Source organism: Pleurodeles waltl, chromosome 9, assembly GCF_031143425.1.
Source record: "Pleurodeles waltl isolate 20211129_DDA chromosome 9, aPleWal1.hap1.20221129, whole genome shotgun sequence".
NCBI lineage: Eukaryota > Metazoa > Chordata > Amphibia > Caudata > Salamandridae > Pleurodeles > Pleurodeles waltl.
In genome coordinates, this window is record NC_090448.1 from 958964952 (window position 1) to 958989106 (window position 24155).

The 24155-nt window shown below is 47.9% G+C and overlaps 1 protein-coding gene across 2 annotated transcripts in view; it reads left to right on the forward strand.

The window, feature by feature from the left end:
• The window catches only part of DYNC1H1 (dynein cytoplasmic 1 heavy chain 1), a 916572-nt gene that overhangs the window by 735744 nt on the left and 156673 nt on the right, over positions 1 to 24155 (forward strand). For both annotated transcript variants that reach the window (XM_069208347.1, XM_069208346.1), the window contains exons 65-70: positions 3530 to 3690; positions 4263 to 4374; positions 4479 to 4539; positions 4616 to 4739; positions 4821 to 4934; positions 13477 to 13647. In XM_069208347.1, coding sequence (XP_069064448.1) covers positions 3530 to 3690; positions 4263 to 4374; positions 4479 to 4539; positions 4616 to 4739; positions 4821 to 4934; positions 13477 to 13647 — 743 coding nt within the window. The remainder of the gene's footprint in view (positions 1 to 3529; positions 3691 to 4262; positions 4375 to 4478; positions 4540 to 4615; positions 4740 to 4820; positions 4935 to 13476; positions 13648 to 24155) is intronic.

The following is a 24155-nucleotide window of genomic DNA, read 5'->3' on the forward strand; positions in this document are numbered from 1 at the left end:
AAAGACTTCTTCGAAGAAAAACAACTTGTAACACTCCGACCCAACACCAGACGGCGGACTATGCACAGCATGTGAATCTGCAGCGACTAATGCCACGAACAGATGTACACTGGGTAAGTGACATTTTCCTTCAAGTGGCTACCCTTTATCCGCAGATCCCTCACCAGTGCTGCTCTCTTCTCATTCTTGAAAACCTTGATGCCTTTGCTAACAAAATGCCAGGTTAGTATTCTATTGCACCACTGTTTGACTGTCAATCTTCTTGGCAATGCATGGGAACTTGCAGCAAAAAAACCGAGTTTAACTGGTGTTAGGGCGCTCGGCCTGGTGCTGCATGGCCCAGATTACATCTTCACTATTCCATTCGTGACATTGTAAATGAATATGCGGCCTCTACCAGTGCGGGATAGCTATTGCAGGTGTTTGCACACCAGTCTGGCACCAGAGGAATATTCAAAAGTGAAGAATCTGCAAGTAGATAGAGTATCCACCAGAAGGATTGTTACAAAGGCAAGTAACTTTTTCTTAAAGCCATTCGGATTTTGTATTCAAACCTAAACATAATTTGCCAAGCTAATGCATCGTTTGTGAATCTAGAATGCCTTAAAACTCTAAAGCTGTTCTTACAGGTATGTAAAGTATATGTTGCAAGACCTCTATTATAGTCTCCCCAGGGTTTTCAGGCATGGGACTGTCTATTAGTATGATTGAAGAGGGCTGTGAATTTGCGAGTAAGTGCTAGTTACCTGATGTAAGGAAATGCCTCCTTGGCATAGTTACCCCCTGACCTTTTGCCTTTTGCTGATGCCACTTATGATTGAAAGTGTGCTGGGACCCTTCTAACCAGGCCCAGCACCAGTTTTCTTTCCCTAAACTGTACCTTTGCTTCCACAATTGGCACAGCCCTGGCATTCAGACAAGTCCCTTGTAAATGGTACCCCTGGGACCAAGGGCCCTGATGCCAGGGAAGGTCTCTAAGGGCTGCATCATGTATTATGCCACCGTGGGGGACCCTTCACTCAGCCCATGCACACTGCCTCACTGCTTGTGTGTGCTGGTGGGGAGAAAATTACTAAGTCGACATGGCACTCCCCTCACACTGCCTGTGGCATAGGTAAGTCATCCCTCTAGCAGGGCTTTCAGCCCTAAGGCAGGGTGCACTATACCACAGGTTAGGGCATATGTGCATGAGCACTATGCCCCTACAGTGTCTAAGAAAAACCTTAGACATTGTGAGTGCAGGGTAGCCATAAAGAGTATATGGTCTGGGAGTTGGTCAGACACGAACTCCACAGTTCTATAATGGCTAAACTGAAATCTGGGAAGTTTGGTATCAAACATCTCAGCACAATAAAGGCACACTGATACCACTGTGGTATTCATTATAAAATGCACCCAGAGGGCATCTTAGAGAGGCCCCCTGAATACCAGTCTGACTCCTAGTGCTAGGCTGACCAGTTTCTGCCAGCCTGCCACAACCAGACGAGTTGCTGGCCACGTGGGGAGAGTGCCTTTGTCACTCTGTGGCCAGGAACAAAGCCTGTACCATGCAGGAACTGTAAACACCTGGCGGTGAGCCTCAAGGGCAAATTCCTTTTGTTACAGCACCCCAGGGCATCTCAGCTAGTGGAGATGCCCGCCCCTCCGGCCACTGCCCCCACTTTTGGCGGCAAGGCTAGAGGAGATAATGATAAAAACAAGGAGTCACCACCCACCAGTTAGGACAGCCCCTAGGGTGTCCTGAGCTGAGGTGACCCCTGCCTTTAGAAATCCTCCATCTTGAAATTGGAGAATTCCCCCAGTAGGATCAAGGAGTAGCCACCCTCCAGGACAGTAGCCATTGGCTACTGCCCTCCTGACCTAAACACACCCCTAAATGTAGTATTTAGGGGGCACCCTAGAACCCAGGAAATCAGATTCCTGCAACCTGATACAAGGACTGCTGACCTGAAAACCCTGCAGAGACGACGGAGACGACAACTGCTTTGGCCCCGGCCCTACAGGCCTGTCTCCTGATTCGAAGAAAACTGCAACAGTGACACATTCGACAGGGACCAGCGACCTCTGAAGCCTCAGAGGCTTGCCCTGAAACAAAGGACCAAGAAACTCCTGTGAATAGCGGCTCTGTTCAACAGCAACAACTTTCTTGCAACTTTTAAAGACCTCACTCTTACCACCGGAAGCGTGAGACTCCACCCTCTGCACCAGACTCCCTCGGCTCGAGCTCCAGAGAACAAACACCACAGGGAGGACTCCAAGGTGACCCCATGAATAACCCGAGACGACCCCCTGGACTCCCACAGCGACGCATGCAGAGAGAATACAGAGGCTCCCCCTGACCGTGACTGCCTGTAACAAGGAACCCGATGCCTCTACTAAGCACTGCACCCGCAGCCCCCAGGTCCAGAAGGAACCCAACCTCAGTGCAGGAGTGACCCTCAGGCGACCCTCTAGCTAGCCCAGTCGGTGGCTGGCCACCCTGTGCCCTGCCTGTGCTGCTACAGTGACCCCCGGGCCCCTCCATTGGTTTCCATTACAAACCCAACGCCTATTTTGCACACTGCACCCGGCCGCCCCTGTGCCGCTGAGGGTGTGTTCTTTGTGCCTACTTGTGTCCCCCCCCAGTGCTCTACAAAAGACCCCTGGTCCGCCCTCCGAGGACACGGGTACTTACCTGCTGGCAGACTGGAACCTGAACACCCCTGTCCTTCATAGGCCTATGTGTTTTGGCTCCTCTTTGACCTCTGCACCTGACCGGCCCTGTGCTGCTGGTGTGGTAACTTTGGGGTTGCCTTGAACCCCCAACGACAGGCTGCCTATGCCCAGGAACTTAGACTTGTAAGTGTCTTACTTACCTGACAAACTAACCATTACTTCCCCCAGGAACTGTTGATTTTTTCACTGTGTCCACTTTTAAAACAGGTTATTGCCATTTTTGCCAAAAATGTGTATGCTATTGCTCTAATTCAAAGTTCCTAACTTACCTGTGCGGAGTACCTTGCATTTTATGTATTTACCTAAAATCTTGAATCTTGTAGTTCTAAAATAAATTAAGAAAATATATTTTTCTGTATAAAACCTAATGGCTTGGAGTAAGTCTTTGAGCGTGTGTTCCTCATTTATTGCCTGTGTGTACAACAAATGCTTAACACAACCCTCTGATAAGCCTACTGCTCGACCACACTACCACAAAATAGAGCATTAGAAGTATCTAATTTTGCCATTATCAACCTCTAAGGGGAACCCTTGGACTCTGTGCACACTATTTATTACTTTGAAATAGTATAAACAGAGCCAACTTCTTACACTGAATTAGAATATTTTTTCTGTAAATGTATCTCCTTGATCTGGAAAATGGGGAAAATGTGCTTTGTCAGGTTCTGGAGAGCCTTTTTTCAAAAGGCCAAATTTGTCAGTTGCTCATAGCTAAACTTTTTTCTCATTATGAGAAATTAAAAACATACTTCTTATTGGTGTCTGTACTTTGTTTCAGAATTAAAACTTTTTTTTTTGTTTTTTGTTTTTTTAGCACCAATTGGACAAGCAGTACATCGCTTGCTTCTTATTCAGGCTTTCCGTCCAGATCGTCTGCTGTCAATGGCTCATGCATTTGTGTCAACCATTCTTGGAGAATCTTTCATGTCAATTATAGATCAGCCCTTAGACTTAGCGCACATTGTTGACACAGAGGTAAGTTCGCAAGATGCTTCAGATTTCATTGGTTTAGATCATTTCTAGAAAGCACACAGCTGATTTTTCATGTAGTGCTGCACAGGTGTCAGTGAGGCCATAGAGTATCATAGAGGCCAAGTGTTTTCTCTTTAGTCTGACAAGGACATGGCATTTTATGTAAACTGAAATTGAAGGTAGCTGTCTAGTTAAAATGTAGTTTAGGTTATCCCAGTTTAAAAAAAAAAAAACTGAACCCAATGATTCATTACTTCCTAGATAACGGTAGTGTGTTCGGAGAGAGTTCTGTCTGTCCACTGCACACTCTGCAGCGATCATGTGAATTTATTAATTAAGCTTACAGATGAGTTTCATAAAAATTAGTGCCCAGTTTCTTTGAGCCAAGGATGACTGTGATTTCAAAGTCCTGCGGCTAAGCTGAGGACTGCTTGACTTTAAGGTACTCAATGCTGAGTTTTGAATAAAGGGAAAAGCTCATCCAAAATACTCGCTATGTTAACTTGAAATGCTTTCTTATTTAATGTACAACATTATTTTGTGGGATTCATTTACCTGAAATCATCTTGTTGCAGGTAAAACCCAATACACCAGTTCTGATGTGTTCTGTGCCCGGGTATGATGCCAGTGGCCGTGTGGAAGATCTAGCAGCTGAACAGAATACTCAGATAACATCAATTGCAATAGGTAATTATTTCTAGTGTTTAGCAGAACTAGTGTGCAATGTAAACTGTTCATTTGTTTAATGGAGAATTGTTTGCCTGAGGGCTAAAACATCTTCTTTCTTATAGGTTCCTCTGAGGGATTTAATCAAGCTGAGAAAGCAATAAATACTGCAGTGAAATCTGGCCGGTATGTTCTATAAAGTGTCTTCATAAACTAAACTGTACCTTGGTAAACGTACTTATTTTAAATTTGTGTGTTTTAGATGGGTGGTTCTCAAAAATGTTCACCTTGCTCCTGGATGGCTAATGCAGCTAGAAAAGAAATTGCATTCTTTGCAGCCTCATGCATGTTTCAGACTTTTCCTGACCATGGAAATTAATCCTAAGGTAAGTCTGAATTTTTGTTTCCTACATGTACTTGTAAAATTCAGTGCATACATAAGTAGAAGTATTTCTTTTTTTCCCTAGGTGCCAGTAAATTTGCTTCGTGCTGGTCGTATTTTTGTTTTTGAACCACCACCTGGTGTGAAGGCAAACATGCTGAGAACCTTCAGCAGCATTCCTGTTTCCAGAATATGTAAGGTATGAGCTTGGTGCATTTCACAGTCAAAATTGTGTTTTCAGTGATGATAGAAACGGTTATGAAATTGAACTGGTTCTAGATTCACATTTGTCATGTTTTACGCATTATGAGTTAATAGATTTTGAGCACTAGCTGAACCACATGGATTCTACCTTTGGAATATATTCATCTTGATATATTGCAAAAATGCAGGCAGAATCTAGAGCTTTTGCATAGCCGATAATCCCTCTAGTGCTGCTGCAGCAACAGTTGTGGATCTGACAGACGTATCCCCATAATTGATTATTCAGCAGAGCTGATTAGGTGACTTGCTGTCCTCCCTCAATCTGCAGATGCTGGGGTACACAGCTCCCTATGACACTATTCAGCGGATTATTTTAACCTTATTCACTGGTTTTCTTTTTTAAATGTTGATGTACTTTACTTTGTTCTTTGGACTCTAAGCACTGCCAGAAATACATGATGCACATATTGCGTTCTGATCGACAATACTCACAAATGTGTCTGGGCATTGACTATGTCCCAAGCTCTTGCAACCTGTTTGGAAAATCTCACACTTATTTTCAGGGCTCTCAGTCTCCTTCTTGGCTATTCTCTTTATATAGGAAAGCTCCCACCTGATAAACATGTGTAACATACAATTCTTCCTTCTCTCACAGGAGAGAACATAGCCAGGGGAGCTGCCACCATTAAAGGCAAACAATAGATGACCAGCCTAAGTCCTCTTCAGACCATGTTCCTAGATTTGGAATCGAATAATTTACACAACAGATAGTATCCCCTTGGGGGTGAAGCCGAAACAGATTGAGGCCTTTGAACTGACATCAGAAAGCACTCTTTGACTTGAAGTCAATCTGAAACCTCTGGTGTGCCTTCTAGAACCGCAGCTTGTGCTTGGACGCTTCAAAGGTCTACCCAAGATGTGTTGCTGATGGTGATTTCAACTTATGATCCAATCTCTTAGCAAGATATTTACATCTTTTACTAGGTCCAGGCATCCCCTATTAGTGAAGTGTAGCCAGTGTCTAGAAGCCAGGCTTTCTACAGGTAGCTGTGGATAAGCAGCCAAGCTTATCTAGGAGACATGGAAAGCTTATGCAAAACCACTGTAGTCACACAGCACTTACACACTTGAAAGAAAACACTCAGTTGTCCAGTCACACAATACCAGAAAATACTAGAATGGCAACCTTCAAAAATAGATAATACACAAATTATATACACTAGTAAACAGTAATAGGCATAGAAAAGGATAACAAACAGTGCAGTTGCAAATGAACAGTAGTAACCCTAGGGGAAGCCAAAACCACCTACTAAAAAAATAAAATGCGAACACAGGACCCCCACCTAGGTAAGTGGAATGTGTAGAGGGGAGCTGGGAGTACCAGAAAACCACAGATGTCAGTACCACAGTACCCCCAGCGACCAGGAAAGCAGGAGTAAATCACTGGAATTTACCGAAACCACCCAAAAGGGAGAAAAAGAAGACACCCAGACAAGACTGGATTCCTGGAGAGAAAGACCTGTGGAGAGAGGGGACCAAGTCCGAGAGTCACAGTGGAGTCCAGGAATAGTAGGAGCTACTACCTACCCAGTGGTAGTTGCAGGAGTTGGTCGACATTGATGAGAAGGTCAGCACTGCAGCCCTGGTGCCGGAGAAGAGTTTCTGAGGGGTGCAAACTATGTCCCACACCGGAAAGAGAATTGCAGTCTGGTGTCGGTGCAGCAATTCCACCAACAAGCCTTGGCAAAGGCAAATATCACGGTTGGCGGAAAGTGGTGCTGCTTGGGACCAGCAAGGCCCAGGAGGGGGAGTCACAGGGGACCCTTAGCGACACAGAGAGCCCACAGTAGCGAAGGCAGCACCCACAGGAGTCCTACAGGATTGAGACACAGAAGTTGCAGGAGGAGCCCATGCAGCACACATAAGAAGGGTTCCACGCTTCAGGAGAACCACGCAGAGGGCTGTGCGTCGCAGGAAGCAGTGCTGGGGGGCTGGAGCTGCATGTAGCCCGAAGTTCCCTTGAAGGAGATGTAAACAAGCCTTGGCAGCTGCAAGAGATCCAGTGCACTGGGGTACTGTCGTGCGTTGGAAGGCATCGAAGTTGGGCAGCTGGTAGAGAGCACCAAGAGGACTACTCCAGACCACCAACCGTGATGAAGGAGCCACACAGCTCAGAGAAGAGATCCACGCAGCAGGTCGTTGTTGCAGTAGGTGCCTGCAGATGCAGCGGAGTGACTCTCTCCCTCCAAGGGAGATAAACTATTTTTCTTGTGCAGGCTGAAGGGTTGCTGTCTTCCGAGGATGTACAGCTGGGGAAATGTTGTAAAGCTGGCAGGAGCAATGGAAACAAAGTTGCAGAGGAGTCTTCTTCATGCATTGCAGCGTTCTTGGTTCCTGAATGGTCCAGTCACAGATCCAGTGTCCAGAAGTCGAACTGGAGGTCGCAGCGGAGTCTTGCTGGAATCTTGCTGGAATCTTGCAAGCCAAATCTGAGGACCCACCGAAGAGAGAGACCCTAAGTAGCCCTGAAAGGGAGATTGGTCACCTAGCTAGGTAAGCACCGATCAGGAGCAGGCTCTGATGTCACCTGCCTGGTGTGGCCACTCAGATGCTCCCAAAGTTCCCTGCCAACCTTGGAAACAAGATGGCAGTACCCAGAGGGTAGGAAAGTGTCTCTTTCTTGGCATGATTACCCCCGTTTTCTGCCTCTTGTCAATATGTTTGACTGTATTGACTATGTTTACTGGGTTCCTGCTAACCAGGAGCCCAGTAACTTTGCTTTCTCCTCCAAGCTGTACCTTTTTCTCAACACAATTGCATACTGCCCCCCTCCCCCATGTAAGTCTCTAGTATATAGTACCTAGGTACCCAGGTCATTGGGGCTCCAGGAGATCCCTGTGGGCTGCAGCAGTTATTCGGCCACCCATAGGGAGCCCATGCAAAGGGTTCAGCAGGCCTCCCATTGCAATCTGCATAAACTGGGTGCATACACCCAGTTTCACTACAGATCACTGCACCAGGACACTGTAAGTCACCCCTGTGGTAGGCCCCCAAAGCCCAGAGGACAGGGTGCAGGTACCTGTGTGTGAGGGCACCCCTGCACTAACGTGTGCCCCCAGGAACTCCAGCACCATTTTACTGGACTTCACGAGTTCTGGGTTGCCATTTTATATATGTACTGGACATAGGTCACTACCTATGTCCAGCTACATAATGGTAATTCCGAACCCAGGCATGTTTGGTGTCAAACATGTCGGAATCATACGCAAATACTATTGGAAGTATGATTCCATGCACTCTGGGGGCTCCTTAGAGGACCCCCAGCATTGCTACCACCAGTCTTACAGGGTTTCTCGGGCAGCCCAGCTGCTGCCACTCCTCAGACAGGTTTATGCCCTCCTGCTGCTTAATCTGATCCAGCCCAGGAAGGCAGAAAGAAGGATTTCCTTTGGGAGAGGGAGGTAACACTCTCTCCCTTTGGAAATAGGTGTGAATGGCTTGGGAGGGGTTGCCTCCCCAAGCCACTGGCTTTGCTTTGTGCATAAACCAGTCCATACCAATTCAGGGATACCCCCAGTCCCGGCTCTGGTGCGAAACTGGACATTGGAAATGGGAGTGACCACTCCTCCGTCCATAACCACCCCATGGGTTTTGCCCAGAGCTCCTCCAGATGGTCCCTGGGTTTCCAAGGTTGGCAGGGAATTCTGGGAGCATCTGAGTGGCCAGGCAGGTGATGTCTGAGCCCCCTCCTGATACGTGCTACCTGGTTAGGTGACCAATCCTCCCCTTTCAGCGCTATTTAGGGTCTCTCTCTTGGATGGGTCCTTGGATTCGGCTTGCAAGATTCTAGCAGGGCTCCTCTGCAACCTTTACTTCGACTTCTGACCTCCAGAACCGCAACTGGACCCTCCAGGAACCTACAAGCTGCAGATCCACGAGGATGAGACTTCTGCAACATTGTATCCAGAGATCTGATATAGACTCCTAGTTGCAGATTCCTTACCTTAGAATTTCCCTAGGCATCATACTGGATCCAGAGATTTTTTCTTTGAGCAGTACACCTGCGAGCCATTAGGTGGCATCGGTAGACTCCACGGGCGTCATGGTCGCTGTAATGACATTGCAGTCGTATGTAGGCACCACCCCATTGTGCTGATGTCAGTGCTTTTCTTTCCATGCCAGCCTACGCGTAGATCCGGAGAAGAACTACCCCAGTCATTTTTTGACTAACTGCGACATTTTGTCAAATTCATTTTGGTGCGTCGAGGGATGTCCCATAAGACCTGATTTAAGCCCTGCGACTCCTGTCACCGCATGATGTCAGTGACCGATACGCATCTAGTGTTGCCTCTGGTGTTTTGGAGCGCGACCATGACCCAAAGTCGTGCTCAGAGTGTTGGGCCATGAACGCGAAAGCTTTGAGGGAGCAGTCCTGGAAACTCATGGCTGTCTGACACTAGACTCCACGTCGTTACCGTTCGAGAGGAAAGTCAGGAGACTGATCGCGAAGTCACCACCATTATTCTTCGTCTAAGTCATCAGGACATTCGGGTAAGAAGAAGTCGAAGAAGACAAAACGTTCTTCGACTTTGTCCCGTCGCTCGCACGACGCGACGTGGGAAGACCGTCGACGCTCTAGGCCTCTGTCCTTAGTCTGTCTGGGTCCACCCCAAGCCTCTCCGATTTTCCGGGAGCCGGGGCTACCCCTGGCCAACTTGAGGAGTTCTATGAGGCCATGTGTAGGAAGCTGCCTCTGTATGTACTATCTCAAAGTGAGAGATGGTGTGGACAGAGTCCAGGGGCTCCCCTTGGAGGTTGATAGTGGCAATAATAGATAATACTAATGCTCTATTTGTGGTAGTGTGGTCGAGTAGTTAGTCTTATCAGAGGGTAGTGTTAAGCATTTGTTTGAACACACACACTTAGACTTAACTCCAGTCCAATAGGTTTTTTTATAGAAAAAAAATATTTTTATTTATTTTAGTACCACAATATTCAGATTTCAAGTAAGTACATAAATTCTAAGGTACTTGGCATAGGTAAATTTAGAACTTTGAATCACAACAGTAATGTACACAGTTAAGCATAAAATGGCATAAAGCTATTTTTAAAGTGGACTCAGTGCAAAAATCAACAGTTCCTGGGGGAGGTGAGTATTGGTTATTTTCTCAGGTAAGTAAAGCACTTAAGAGTTCAGTCTCTGGGCATAGGTAGCCCACCATTTGGGGTTCAAGTTAATCCCAAACACCCATCACCAGCCACACAGGGCCGGTCAGGGGCAGAGGTCAAAAAGGGGCCCAAATAACAAAGGCGCCTATGGAGACTAGGGGTGCTCTGGTTCTGGTCTGCTAGAAGGTAGGTGCCTGTGTTCTCAGGGAGCAGACCGGGTGGGGGGGTTGTAGAGCACGGGGGGGGGTCCCAAACAGGCACACAAAATACAGTGTGCAAACAAGGCATTGGGTTTTCTATTGAAATCAATGGAGGGACCCGGGGGTCAATCTGGCGATGCAGGCAGGGCAGAGGGGGGCTTCCCGGGCCAGCCACTGACTGGCCAAAGATGAGGGCTGCCTGCTGGTCATTCCTGCCCCAGTAGTTGGTTCGTCTCGGGCCTGGGGGAGGCGGGTGCAGTGGTTCTTCCAGGCCTTGGGTTCTTTGTCACTGTGCAGTCGCGGTCAGGGGGGTCCTCTGGATTCTCTCTGCAGGCGTCGTCGTGAGGGTGCAGGGAGGTTGTCTCAGGGTGGACACGTCCTTGGAGGCGTCTGGGGGTCCTCTCTGCTGTGTCGGTTTCTCTGGACGCTGGTTTTGGGCGTCGGGTGCAGAGTAGTGGGGACTCAGGCTTGAGGGGTGAGATAGGAGTCCCTTTAAAGATAGTTTCTTCTTTGTTACTTTGAACAGAGCCGCTGTCCACGAGAGCTTCTTGGTCCTTAGGTTTGCAAGGCAGTCCTCTGAGTCGGCAGAGGTAGCTGGTCCAGATGGATGCGTGGCTGTTGCAAATTCTTTGAGTGTGGAGACAGGTAGGTAGGGATGGGGCCAAGTCAGTTTTCGTCTCCGGCGTCTCTGCGGGGCTTTCAGGTGAGCAGTCCTCCATGTTTCAGGTTGTCAGGATTCTGGTTTCCTGGGTTCAGGGTCGCCCATAAATACTCAATTGAGGGGTGTGTTTAGGTCTGGGGGGCAGTAGCCAATGGCTACTGTCCTTGAGGGTGGCTACAACCAGTTTGTGCCTCCTCCCTTTGGGGTGGGGGGGGGGGGGGGTCACATCACTAATCCTATTGGGGGAATCCTCCAAAGCAAGATGGTGGATTTCCTAAGGCAGGGGTCACCTCAGCTCAGGACACCTTAGGGGCTGTCCTGGTTGGCTGGTGGGTGACTCTCCTTGTTTTTCTCATTGCCGCCATGTGTTACAGTTCCTGCAGGGGGAGGTGTGAAGCACCTCCACCCAGTACAGACTTTGTTCTTGGTCACAGAGTGCACAAAGGCACTCACCCCATGTGGCCAGAAACCTGTCTGGATGTGGCAGGCTGGCAGAGACCGGTCAGCCTAGCACTAGTAGTTGGGCTGGTATGCAGGGGGCATCTCTAAGATGCCCTCTGTGTGCATTTCTCAATAAATCCCACATTGGCATCAGTGTGATACCAAACTTCCCAGTATCCAGTGTAGCTATTATGGAACTTGTGGAGTTTGTGTTTGACGAACTCCCAGACCATATACTCTTTATGGTTACCCTGCACTTACAATGCCTAAGATTTTGCTTGGACACTGTAGGGGCATAGGGCTCATGCAGCTATGCCCTAACCTATGGTATATTGCACCCTGCCTTATGGCTGTAAGGCCTTCTAGTTGGGTGACTTACCCATCCCACAGGCAGTGTGTTGTGGGCACGGCACCCTGAGGGGAGTGCCATGTCAACTTTGTCTTTTTCTCCCCACCAGCACACACAAGCTGGGAGGCAGTATGCATGTTCTAAGTGAGTGGTCCCCAGGGTGGCATAATGCATGCTGAAGCCCTTAGAGACCTTCCCTGGCCACAGGGCCCTTGATACAAGAGACTTATACATGTGACAGGGCTATGCCAATTGTGGAACCAATGGTCAATTTTTAAGTGAAAGAACACTGGTGCTGGAGCCTGCTTAGCAGGATCCCAACACACTTCTCAGTCAAGTCGGTATCAATAACAGGCAAAAAGTGTGGGGGTAGCTGCAACAAGGGCCATTTTCCTACATGCGCTTATTTCACCAGTGCAACTGCTGCTTCCACTGCGTTAGCATGTGGAGTTCCTGTCTTTGATATCTGCCAGGCAGCCACCTGGGCATCCCTGCACAAGTTTGCTAAACAGTACTACCTGGACAGTCAGGACCGTCGAGATGGCTACTTTGGTATGATCTTAGTTCGCAGCCCACCTCCGAGAATGGCGTTGCTTGGGTATCTATTCTAAGGTAAGGAATATGCAACTAGAAATCTCTATCAGATGTACGAGTTACTTACCTTTGGTAACAAAATATCTGGTAAAGACATATTCTAGTTGTAGATTCCTTACCGCCCACCCATCCTCCCCTCTTGCAAATAGATTTTTAGGGACAGGGGTTCCCCCCTTTCAGGTCCTTAGCTTTGGCGCACCAATCTGTGTTCCTAGCGGCTTTGTGCGTTGGCGTGGAAAGTCGTTAAAAGAAACTGATGCAACTGAGTGAGGCCGGCGTCTACCTACTTCTCCCGATGTCGTCATGGAGACCATGACACCCGCGGAGTCGACCGACGCCACCCGCCGACGCGCAAGGGTATTGCTCGAGGAAAAATCTTCGGATCCAGTCTGACGCCTGGGAGAAATTTTAAGGTAAGGAATCTGCAACTAGAATATGCCTCTACCAGATATTTCATTACCGAAGGTAAGTAACTTGTACTACACACAGATAAAATGTCCCAGATATGAAGGCAAGAGATCCCAGTCAAGGAGACTGGATCAGTCATTACTAAGAAGTGCTGGTATGTCGACAAGCTAATGGTTAGTGTTTGGCAATTTATAAAGCACAATGTTCACTAGAGGTTTCCTGATGCTTACTACAAAGGTGGGGTAGATTTTTAGTTACTCATTATTTGTTACATAGGTAGATTTTCAGATATTTTCTAAAAAGGGACAGCCGACTACCTAAGTCTTAGGGAGTTTAGATGCGGGTAGGATCTTGTATATTGCAGTGGGATCTGCATTTATATGTATATAGTTTGGATCCACTGTCTCTGAGAGGAATGGGTAATTCAAGATACTGTGCTCTAGCAGTAAAATAGTGTTCTTTTTATATTTATTGATAATGTATGTGTTTTAACACAGGATCTTCCATAGATTCCCACGCCTGAATCATTCCACCCCAGGTTGGGAATCAATGACAACTGGGAACGATTCATGCATGTGGCTCTATGACAGATACCAACTCTGGATGACAGGTATTACAGGTAAGTGAGTAAATTTTTCTGGCATAAACTGCGCTGTACAAATTAAAAGAAAGCTGTTACATTGATGAATTTTTAATTGTTTGAATTTCGTTTCAGTCTCCAAATGAACGAGCAAGGTTATACTTTCTTCTTGCCTGGTTTCATGCTGTAATTCAGGAACGTCTACGGTATGCTCCTCTCGGTTGGTCTAAAAAATATGAGTTTGGTGAATCTGATCTGAGATCTGCCTGCGACACAGTGGACACATGGTTGGATGATTCAGCAAAGGTTTGTAGCTTCAACTTTATATGTATGGGGCCCTGTTAAGTGTGGATGTAAGTTTAATTAACTAGATGTTTTAACCCTTAACACGTTTTCAGTGCTTAACTGTTTAAAATTGTACAAGAAAGCCCTGGTCCTGGATACCTATATTTTAAAATGTTTCTTTAAACAGCTTCCAAGCTTTCATAGTAAATATGGGACTCCTACCTACTGGACAGTGATAAAGCTGTTACTGATTATGTTTAGGAACCGTGACATTCTCAGTTTTTGGCTGTGCTCTTGTTAATCACTCACCAAAATGAAGCATGACTACCTAATTATAGTGGTGACCTGTTTCTTAAATGGGTTGTAGGAAAATAACACTGTTGGCATGGTTCTCTTCCAGGGGATCCTCATCAATAGTCATAAACATTGAATATTCCCGCCCCTGTGCGGGGACCCCGGAGCATATATATATAAAATACATACATATTATCATGTGTAAAACAGCAATGCAGGCTATAATCATAAATAGGCTAAAATGCTTTATTTCTATGCAAGTTTTTTTTTTTTTTTTTTTTTTTTTTTTTTTAATATTATATTATAAAATCACAATAGATCATAAATATCTACCTAAGCCCCAAAAACTGGACTTAGGGAAGTAAACAGCAGTAAATAGCAGAGAAAAATAGAAAAAACCACATTGAAAAACAATGAAGCATTCTTAGCCAATAGGCTGCATGCAGGTTAACACAGGAGAACCATAAAAACTTTGGCACCGTGCCTTTAAGACCCTGAGCACCTCCAGTATCCCACCATGCCTCAGGGGTGAAGGGAAGGTGACAGTTGGTTCACAGTTAGGTCAGTTCTTTTTTCCGGCTTCTTCTGAGAGGATCCTGGAGCATTGAGCTCTCAGTTTTTCTGAGTTTTCCTCAGAAAAATTCTTTAAAAAAAAGCGTTTTTCACTTTTCACTCGACAAGTAATATCTTTGTCTGAGCTAGGAAGGTTTTTTCTGACAGAAAAATGCCTTCTCTTTTTGTAAAATGTCCCTCTTGTGGGAAGAAGAAAGCCCAGTCAGACCCACACTCTCTGTGTATTGTCTGCCTGCCACAGAGTCACTGTCCTGACACCTGCAAGTATTGTAAGAACATGTCAAGGAGGACTCTCAAAGACAGAGAGAAGATCAGGCTACATGGGCTTCAGGAGAGGAAAAAGTCAACATCCTCTTCACTTCCCAGACCTACAGCAGAAGGAATGGCCCGTTCGACGTCGACAGGTAGGATTGTACCTGTTTGTTCTCCATCGACGTCATCGGCACCACCGTCTCACCGGCATAGATCGCCGTCGACGGCGACCAGACCGACGTCGAGGGACAAAACGTCGAAGCATGGACACAGGGGTACATCTCCGTCGACGGCAGGCCGCCGTTCGGCGTCGAGTCATCTCCGGCGCTCCCGTTCGCCGTTGAGAACGTCTCACCCCTTGGCGTCGAAGGACACAACACCAAAAACACCTCGACGGCATGAACATCCGCCGTCGACCACTCGCCACTCAACGTCGAGACACACGACGGCGAGTAGGTCCAGGTCCCGTGATAGGCGATCGGCGTCAAGACACTCGACGGCAAGACCTCCGACGTCAGGACATTCGACGTCGAGAGCAGACCAGCCAGCGCAACCTTCGACGTCGAGGATACAATCGACGTCGACACAACCTTCAGCGGTGTCACAGGCAGTGGAGCCAGCGGACAAAGCTCCCTCACCGGTGGTCTCTATAAGGAGTGCATCATCCCATTCCAGAGCATCGGGGCATGTTTCTCCCATCACAGCATCCCCGGATTCACAATACTCGAGGATGTATTCTCCTACTGCCTCATTACCGAGAACGCCATCGCCTACAGCTAGAGCAGGACGGGCTCGTTCTGCTTCTCGTCAGCCGACCACAAGACCTGCACACTCTGCTACAGCCTCTCGGAGCAGGTCCCGTTCCCGAAGGAGAACCAGGTCACGAACACCACGCAGAAGATCACCTTCTTGGTCTTCTTCAGGATCGTCTGTGGGGCGCTACTCCCCCACACTCACAGATTCTCCACCTGCTAGGATTTCCCCGGTGGATGATATCACCACTTTTAATGAGGTTCTTCTAAGGGGAGCGCAGAAGCTAAATATTGAGGTACCAGAGCCGGCCACCTCATCCTCAGTTATCTTTGAGACCCTACAACACAGATCAGTCTCGAGAAAACTGCTGCCACTAGTACCGGGTTTGCTGCAACCGACTATGGACACTTTTCTGTCTCCAGCCACTCTCAAGTCTGCCCCGGCTAGGATTCAAAAGAAATACAAAGCTCCGGAACAAGATCCTTTATTCCTGCGGAAGGATCCGCCACCGGACTCTGTGATCTTAGCCGCAGCCAGAAAAACACACTCTGTGGCATCATCTTCCACAGTCCCCCCGGATAAGGAGAGCAGACACCTAGACTCTCTGGGGAGAAAGATGTGCGGTACGGCGGCATCTGCTATGAAGGTCTCCAGCGCCTCAGCACTTCTGGGCAGATATGACCGCTCTCTGTGGGACTCACTCCACAGATTTACAGAAAAGTTGCCCAGGGAAGATAGACAGGACTTCCAGGAAATCTTGCAGGAAGGGGGCCTAGTATCTAACCAGGTCATCAGCGCGGCGGCGGACGGGGCGGATTTGGCTGCGCATGGGTATGCGCACGGAATCTGCGCTAGGAGGTCTTCCTGGCTACGGCTCACGGGTCTGAAGCAGGAAGCACAGCAGCGCATTTTGAACCTCCCATTCAGCGGGAGTTCGTTGTTCGGTACCCACGCGGATGAAGAGATGGCCCGAATGAAAACGGAAGTCGACACGATGAGGGCAGTGGGCCTGGAACGTAAAAAAGACTTCAGGCGGAGGTACAGGCCGTATGACAGACGACCATTCCAGCAGAGGGTTCAAACCCCTCACTGGTCTCAAAGGCCACAACAACGACAGGGACGTCCCCTGTTTCAGGCACGTAGACCCACAAGAGACAGAGGGTCAAGTAGACCTCAACAGTCTACAGCAAAGACGCCATCAAAGCAATGAGGCATTGCTTCCCTCAGCACTGTGCACCACTCCGGTGGGGGGAAGTGTTACGCATCATCTTCGCGAGTGGCACTCAATCACAAAAGACAAATGGGTGCTCAATATTGTCGAACATGGCTATTCTCTCCTTTTCAAAAAACCTCCTCCACACTTGCCGCCAGCAAGGTGTTTTCCTTCTCATCTCAGCCTGCTACGCAAGGAAGTTCTCGCACTCCTACAAAAGAAAGCTGTAGAAAAGGTTCCTCCGGCACAAAAAGGAAAAGGGGTGTACTCCCGTTACTTTCTGGTGGCGAAAAAAGGTCAACAGGGCCTCTTCAGACCAATTCTGGACTTACGGCTCCTGAACAAGTACATAAGAAAACAAAAGTTCAGGATGCTAGCCCTTCACCAGATTGTCCCGCAACTGCATCAGGGAGACTGGATGTGCTCCATCGATCTACAGGATGCATATTTTCACATCCCAATAGCAACCAAACATCGGAAATTTTTACGTTTCCAGATAGCGTCACAGCACTACCAATTCAGAGTCCTTCCATTCGGCCTGAAGTCTGCACCCCGAGTCTTTTCAAAATGTGTAGCAGTGGTAGCGGCACACCTTCGAAGACAAAAAATATTCGTCTATCCCTACCTGGACGACTGGCTAGTGAAGGCCTCATCTCCGGATCAGGCGAGAAAACATCGAGATATCGTTCTAAGAACTTTCGAGTCTCTAGGTCTTCAAATCAACCACGACAAGTCAACCTTGATTCCAACACAAAACCTCCGCTACCTGGGAGCGATACTAAACACAGAGCTCCAAAGAGTGTATCCTTCGGAGGAACGACTTTTATCAATCCACAGGAAGTGTCAACATCTATTAACAGCCGATGCACCTACAGCTCGTCAGGTGACATCGCTTCTGGGCTCCATGGCTTCATGCATCTTCATTGTCCCGAATGCCAGGCTACGCATGAGGCCCCTTCAGGAGGCATTAGAGAACAATTGGAGCCAAAAGACTGGTCACTGGGAGGACAGAGTTCGACTACCAACAGTGGCTTTTCAATCACTACAATGGTGGATGCACAGACCACACCTGTCGATAGGTTCTCCGTTTCACCAGACAATTCCAGTCGACACTCTGGTGACTGATGCGTCTCTTCAGGGTTGGGGTGCTCATCTGGGTTCCTTCCAAGCTCAGGGTCTGTGGTCCGACAAGGAAAAGAACTATCACATAAATCTACTGGAACTCAGAGCAGTCCATCTGGCTCTCAAATCTTTCTCTCCATTGGTTCAGGGGAAATCTATCCTAGTTCAGACAGACAATACAACCACAATGTATTACCTGAACAAACAGGGGGGAACAAGATCACTACCTCTGTCTCGAGAATCCCAAACGATATGGCATTGGCTCCTGGCCAGGGGAATGTCTATCACAGCGGTACACCTGCCAGGTCAGCAAAACGTAGAGGCAGATTTCCTGAGCAGACATCTGGAAGACGCGCACGACTGGGTGCTACACGACGAAGTCGTCGAGGACATCTTCGGTCAATGGGGTCGACCTCAGTTGGATCTCTTTGCAGACGAAACAAACAAAAAATGCCCAGACTTCGCGTCCAGGTTCTGCCGTCCGGGATCTCAAGGGAATGCCCTGTTGATCAACTGGTCAGGGACATTTCTCTACGCCTTTCCACCGATTCCCCTCATACCGGCAGTAATCAACAAATTTTACAAATCCAGAACCAGAATGATTCTGATAGCGCCACAATGGCCCCGCCAATTCTGGTACACGGACCTACTCAACTTATCGGAAAGACCTCACAGGAGGTTGCCGTGCAGACCGGATCTCCTGAGCAGGATGGAAGGCAGAATCCTACATCCCAACCTTCCCTCTCTGAGCTTGACAGCATGGCTCCTGAATTCCTACAGTATGGGCACCTAGGGCTCTCACAGGAGTGCATGAGCATCTTGAAAGAGTCAAAACGACCTTCCACGCGGCGTTCTTACGCTTTTAAGTGGAAGAGATTTTACATCTGGTGCTCTCAACAAGGTATAAATCCCATACGAGCTCAGGAGGACGTCATACTATCCTATTTACTTCATCTGGCGAAGTCTGGTCTGCAGGTATCTTCTATTAAGGTTCATTTATCTGCAATTACAGCGTATCGTAAGTCGCCTTCTCAGGAATCCTTCTTTACGATACCTGTAGTCAAGGATTTTTTAGAAGGCTTGAAAAAGGTTTTTCCTCCCATTCGGAGACCTTCTCCTCCATGGGAACTGAATGTAGTCCTGTCAAAACTTATGGGCCCTCCCTTTGAACCTATCCACAAGGCCTCTTTACAGCACCTTACGTGGAAGACGGCTTTTTTGGTGGCCATTACTTCAGCGAGGAGGGTCAGCGAAATTCAGGCTCTGTCTTGTAGAGAACCGTACACGGTTTTTCACGATAATAGAGTGGTTCTGCGAACTCACCCATCTTTCCTTCCGAAGGTGGTGTCAGAATTCCATATCAATCAGACTATATCTTTACCGACTTTCTTTCCCAATCCGGAGACTCCGGCTGAGAAAGCATTGCATTCTTTAGACTTAAAAAGAGTGCTGAAATTCTATTTGGACAAAACAAAACCGATTAGACATTCTAACCATTTGTTTCTGAATTATGGTCATTTAAGAACAGGAGAGGCAGCGTCTAAACGAACTATATCAAGATGGATTGTGTCTTGTATTGTTAACACTTACCAACTGGCTAATAAGCAATTACTGGCTAGGCCAAAAGCGCATTCCACAAGGGGAAAAGCGGCTACTGCTGCCCTCCTTAACAATGTACCAATTTCCGAGATTTGTAAGGCTGCTACATGGAAGTCTGTGCATACCTTTACTAAGCATTACTGTTTAGACTCGGATGCAAGAGCGGATGCCCAGGTGGGGCAGGCCTCTCTTAGAAATCTATTTGCATGAATATGTATTCTTTCCTGCACTTCTTTCGGACAGTCCGCAGAGTTTAGGGATGGTCTTGCTAATCTATTCAATGTTTATGACTATTGATGAGGATCCCCTGGAAGAGAAGGATTAGTTACTTACCTGTAAATCCTAGTTCTCTTCCAGGGGTATCCTCATCAAAGTCATAAACAACCCACCCTCCTCCCCGGACTTAAGTCTCCTAGAAGTGCAGGACAGATTATCTTTCTGATCAGTTACACAGATTGTCACCGTAAAAAAGTACTGACCTAACTGTGAACCAACTGTCACCTTCCCTTCACCCCTGAGGCATGGTGGGATACTGGAGGTGCTCAGGGTCTTAAAGGCACGGTGCCAAAGTTTTTATGGTTCTCCTGTGTTAACCTGCATGCAGCCTATTGGCTAAGAATGCTTCATTGTTTTTCAATGTGGTTTTTTCTATTTTTCTCTGCTATTTACTGCTGTTTACTTCCCTAAGTCCAGTTTTTGGGGCTTAGGTAGATATTTATGATCTATTGTGATTTTATAATATAATATTAAAAAAAAAAAAAAAAAAAAAAAAAAAAACTTGCATAGAAATAAAGCATTTTAGCCTATTTATGATTATAGCCTGCATTGCTGTTTTACACATGATAATATGTATGTATTTTATATATATATGCTCCGGGGTCCCCTCACAGGGGCGGGAATATTCAATGTTTATGACTTTGATGAGGATACCCCTGGAAGAGAACTAGGATTTACAGGTAAGTAACTAATCCTTACTGCCTAACTTTTTGCCTTTTGTTGATGCCGGCTTTGATTGGAAGTGTGCTAGGACCCTGCTAACCATACCCCAGCACCAGTGTTCTTTCCCTAAACTGTACCTTTGTCTCCACAATTGGCACTGCCCTGGCACCCAGATAAGTCCCTTGTAAATGGCCCTGTGGTCAGGGAAGGTCTCTAAGGGCTGCAGCATGTACTATGCCACCCTGAGGACTCCTCACTCAGCACATGCACATTGCCTCACAGCTTGTGTGTGCTCGTGGGGAGAAAATGACTAAGTCGACAGTGCACTCTCCTCAGAGTGCCATGCCCAACTCACACTGCCTGTGGCATAGGTAAGTCACCCCTCTAGCAGGCCTTACAGCCCTAAGGCATGGTTCACTATACCACAGTTTGAGGGCATAGTTGCATGGGCATTATCCCCCTACATTGTCTAAGCCAAATCTTAGACATTGTAAGTGTAGGGTAGCCATAAAGAGTATATGGTCTGGGAGTCTGTCCACCACAAACTCCACAGTTCCATAATGGCTACACTGAATTCTGGGAAGTCTGGTATCAGTCTTCCCAGCACAATAAATCCTCACTCATGCCAGTGTGGGATTTATTGAAAAATGCACACAGAGGGCATCTTAGAGATGCCCCCTCTATACCAGTCAAATTCCTAGTGTTAGGCTCACCAGTTCCTGCCAGCCTGCCACAACCTGACGGGTTTCTGCTCACATGGGGTGAGTGCCTTTGTCACTCTGTGGCCAGGAACAAAGCCTGCACTGGGTGGAGGTGCTTCTCACCTCCCCCTGCAGGAACTTTAACACCTGGCAGTGAGCCTCAAAGGCTCAAACCTGTTGTTACAGCCCCCCAGGGCACAGCAACTAGTGGAGATGCCAGCCCCTCCGGACACAGCCCCCACTTTTGGCGGCAAGTCCGCAGGAGATAATGAGAAAAAACAAGGAGTCACCACCCAAGGTGTCCTGAGGTGACCCCTGCCTTAAGAAATTATCCATCTTGTTTTGGAGGTTCCCCCAATTGGATTAGGGATGTACCCCTCTCCCCACAGGGAGGAGCACAGAGTGTGTAGTCACCCTCCAGGATAGTAGCCATTGGCTTCTGCCCCCCCCAGCCCTAAACAAACCCATAAATTGAGTATATAGGTGTGACCCGTCAGTTTCCTGCAACCTGAAGAAAGGAGGACTGCTGACCTGAAAGCCCCGCAGAGACCATGGAGACAAGTGACCTGGTCCCAGCCCTACCGGACTGTCTCCAGACTTAAAGAACCTGCAGAGCCAAGCATCCAGTGGGAACAGCGACCTCTGAGGACTCAGAAGGACTTACCTGCAACTAAAGGACCAAGAACTTCCTGAGGACAGCGGCTCTGTCCACAAACAGCAACAAGAAACCAACTTTAAAGAGACTCTCACCTCACTCCGAAGCAAGGGTCTTCACACTCTGCACCAGAAGCCCCCAGTTCGAGGTCAGAAGAACCAACACCGCAGAGAGGACCCCCAGGTGACCCCAACGACGCGGACAGCCTGAGTCGACCTCCCTGCGCCCCCACAGCGATGCCTGGAGAGAGGATCCAGAGGCTCCCCCTGACCGCGACTGCCTGGTATCAAAGGAACCAGACGCCTGGACCAAGCACTGCACCCGCAGCCCCCAGGACCAAGAGGAACCGCCTACCAGTGCAGGAGTGACGAGCAGGCGGCCCTCATCCTAGCCCAGTAGGTGGTTGGCCAGAGAAGCCCCCCTGTGCCCTGCCTTCGTCACCAGAATGACCCCCAGGTCCCACCATTGATTTCAATACAAAACCCGACGCCTTGCTCACACACTGCACCCGACCGCCCCTGTGCCACTGACGGTATATTTTGTGTGCTATTTGGGACCCCCCTGGTCTGCACCCTGAGGACACAGGTACTTACCTGCTAGCAGACTGGAACTAGAGCACCCCTGTTCTCCTTAGGCACCTATGCTGTTTGGGCCCCTCTTTGCCCTCTGCACCTGACCGGCCCTGTGTTGCTGGTGCTGGGTGTTTGGGGTTAACTCAGTCCCTACCATCTTCTAGTGTGGGCACTGACTGGTCTGGCCCCCTGAGGTGAGAGCCAATGCTCTTGAGGGCTCAGAACAAAGGCCTGCTCTGGGTAGAGGTATGACCTCCTTTTCAAGGCAGGATGGACATTCCAGGTCGGGGAGATTCAAAGGCTTTGCCGCCTTTGAAATGCAACCCAGGCCTCTCAAAATGGTGTTGGAGACTGATTCCCCCCAGTTTTTGACACCATGTTTGGTGGCAAGACTAGCAGTAAAATAAGGTAATTTAGGTGGAGTGCCCACTTTAGTGACAGTTCCACCCCCAAGGGTGGATGAGCTGAAGTGGACAATACTTTTTAAATTTCTCCATCTTGCATGGAAGGAATTAGGCCATTAGAATTAGGGCTATGCCACTTCCCATAGTAAGTGGTCATAGGAAGGTTGCAGCCATTGCTACCACCTGCCACTTTCTATAACACCTCTAAAGTGAGTAGCCATTGGCTACCACCTACCACTTTATGTAACACCCCTAAATTCAGTATTTAGGTGGCACCCCTGAACCCCAGAATTAGATTCCTGTTGACCTAAGAAGAACTGGTCACCACGAAGTCACACCATCAGAGAAGACTGGAGACACCCACTGACTTGGCCCTAGCTCTACCAGCCTATCTGCAGCCTTCAAAGAACCTGCACAAGAAAATGTCTTTCCCTCCAAAGCCTTGGAAGGACTACCTCCCTTCAATAAAGAACAAGAACACTCCTGGGCAGCGGACCAGTCCAAAAGAAACCATCTTCACAGAAGTCCTCTGCTTGAGGAACCACAAAACTGCAGTCTGGAACCTCCTCTGCACCTGATGCCCCCAGCCTGAGTCCAATCCAGTGAAGGCTCCCCAGCGATTTGTACCAAGAGGCCACTGTGGGCTGACCCCTGCCGGGCTCCACAGTGACGCCTGCAATTGGAATCTGTGAACTCCAACTGACGGCGACCTGCCTGGTAAGCTGTTTCCAACACCAAAGGACACCCCTGCACCCCTGGTCCTTGGGGAGCTGGATCGTCTATGTCCCCACGATCCATGGCATCTCAACCTACCTGGGCAGCTGTGGGTTGACCTCTCCCAGCCAGAGCCTGCAGTCCATTTCTGCACCTGGCCACCCCTGTGCCACTGAGGGTTTAAGTTTGGTGTTGCCTTGTGGCCCGGCTTGTACATAACTCTACTTCAGGAGAAGTCCCTGCTTTTACTCCAGTATTGGAACTTTCATAGATTCACATGCTTGAATCATACCCTGTCGTAGAGATAGGAGTCCCCGATACCTTAGAAAAGACAATGTCCATAAAGACATAATAGCCATAACATTAAACCTCTACATTTTAGTAATCTATCCAAGTCCTTATACAAAAAAGGACCAAACTTGAGCCTCAGCCAATCAGAGTGCCTCACCTTCTGAGAGAAGCTCCAGCACCTAAGATTTTCTACCACACGTCTCTATTTGCTTATTGAATGTTTCTGATTTACACTCATACTTTCTGGAGCCTGTTATATCAGCATAATGTCTGACAGAGAAAGAAAGTCTCTTTAGAGCCTGCAGCACTTGTGAGAAGAAAAGACTCCATTCAGAAGCCTCTCATACAGATTGTATATATTGCCTCTATCCTGAACATTCTGCTACTGACTGTAAGGTATGTCATACCTTTTCCTCAAAGACTTTAAAGGATAGACATGGGAGATTG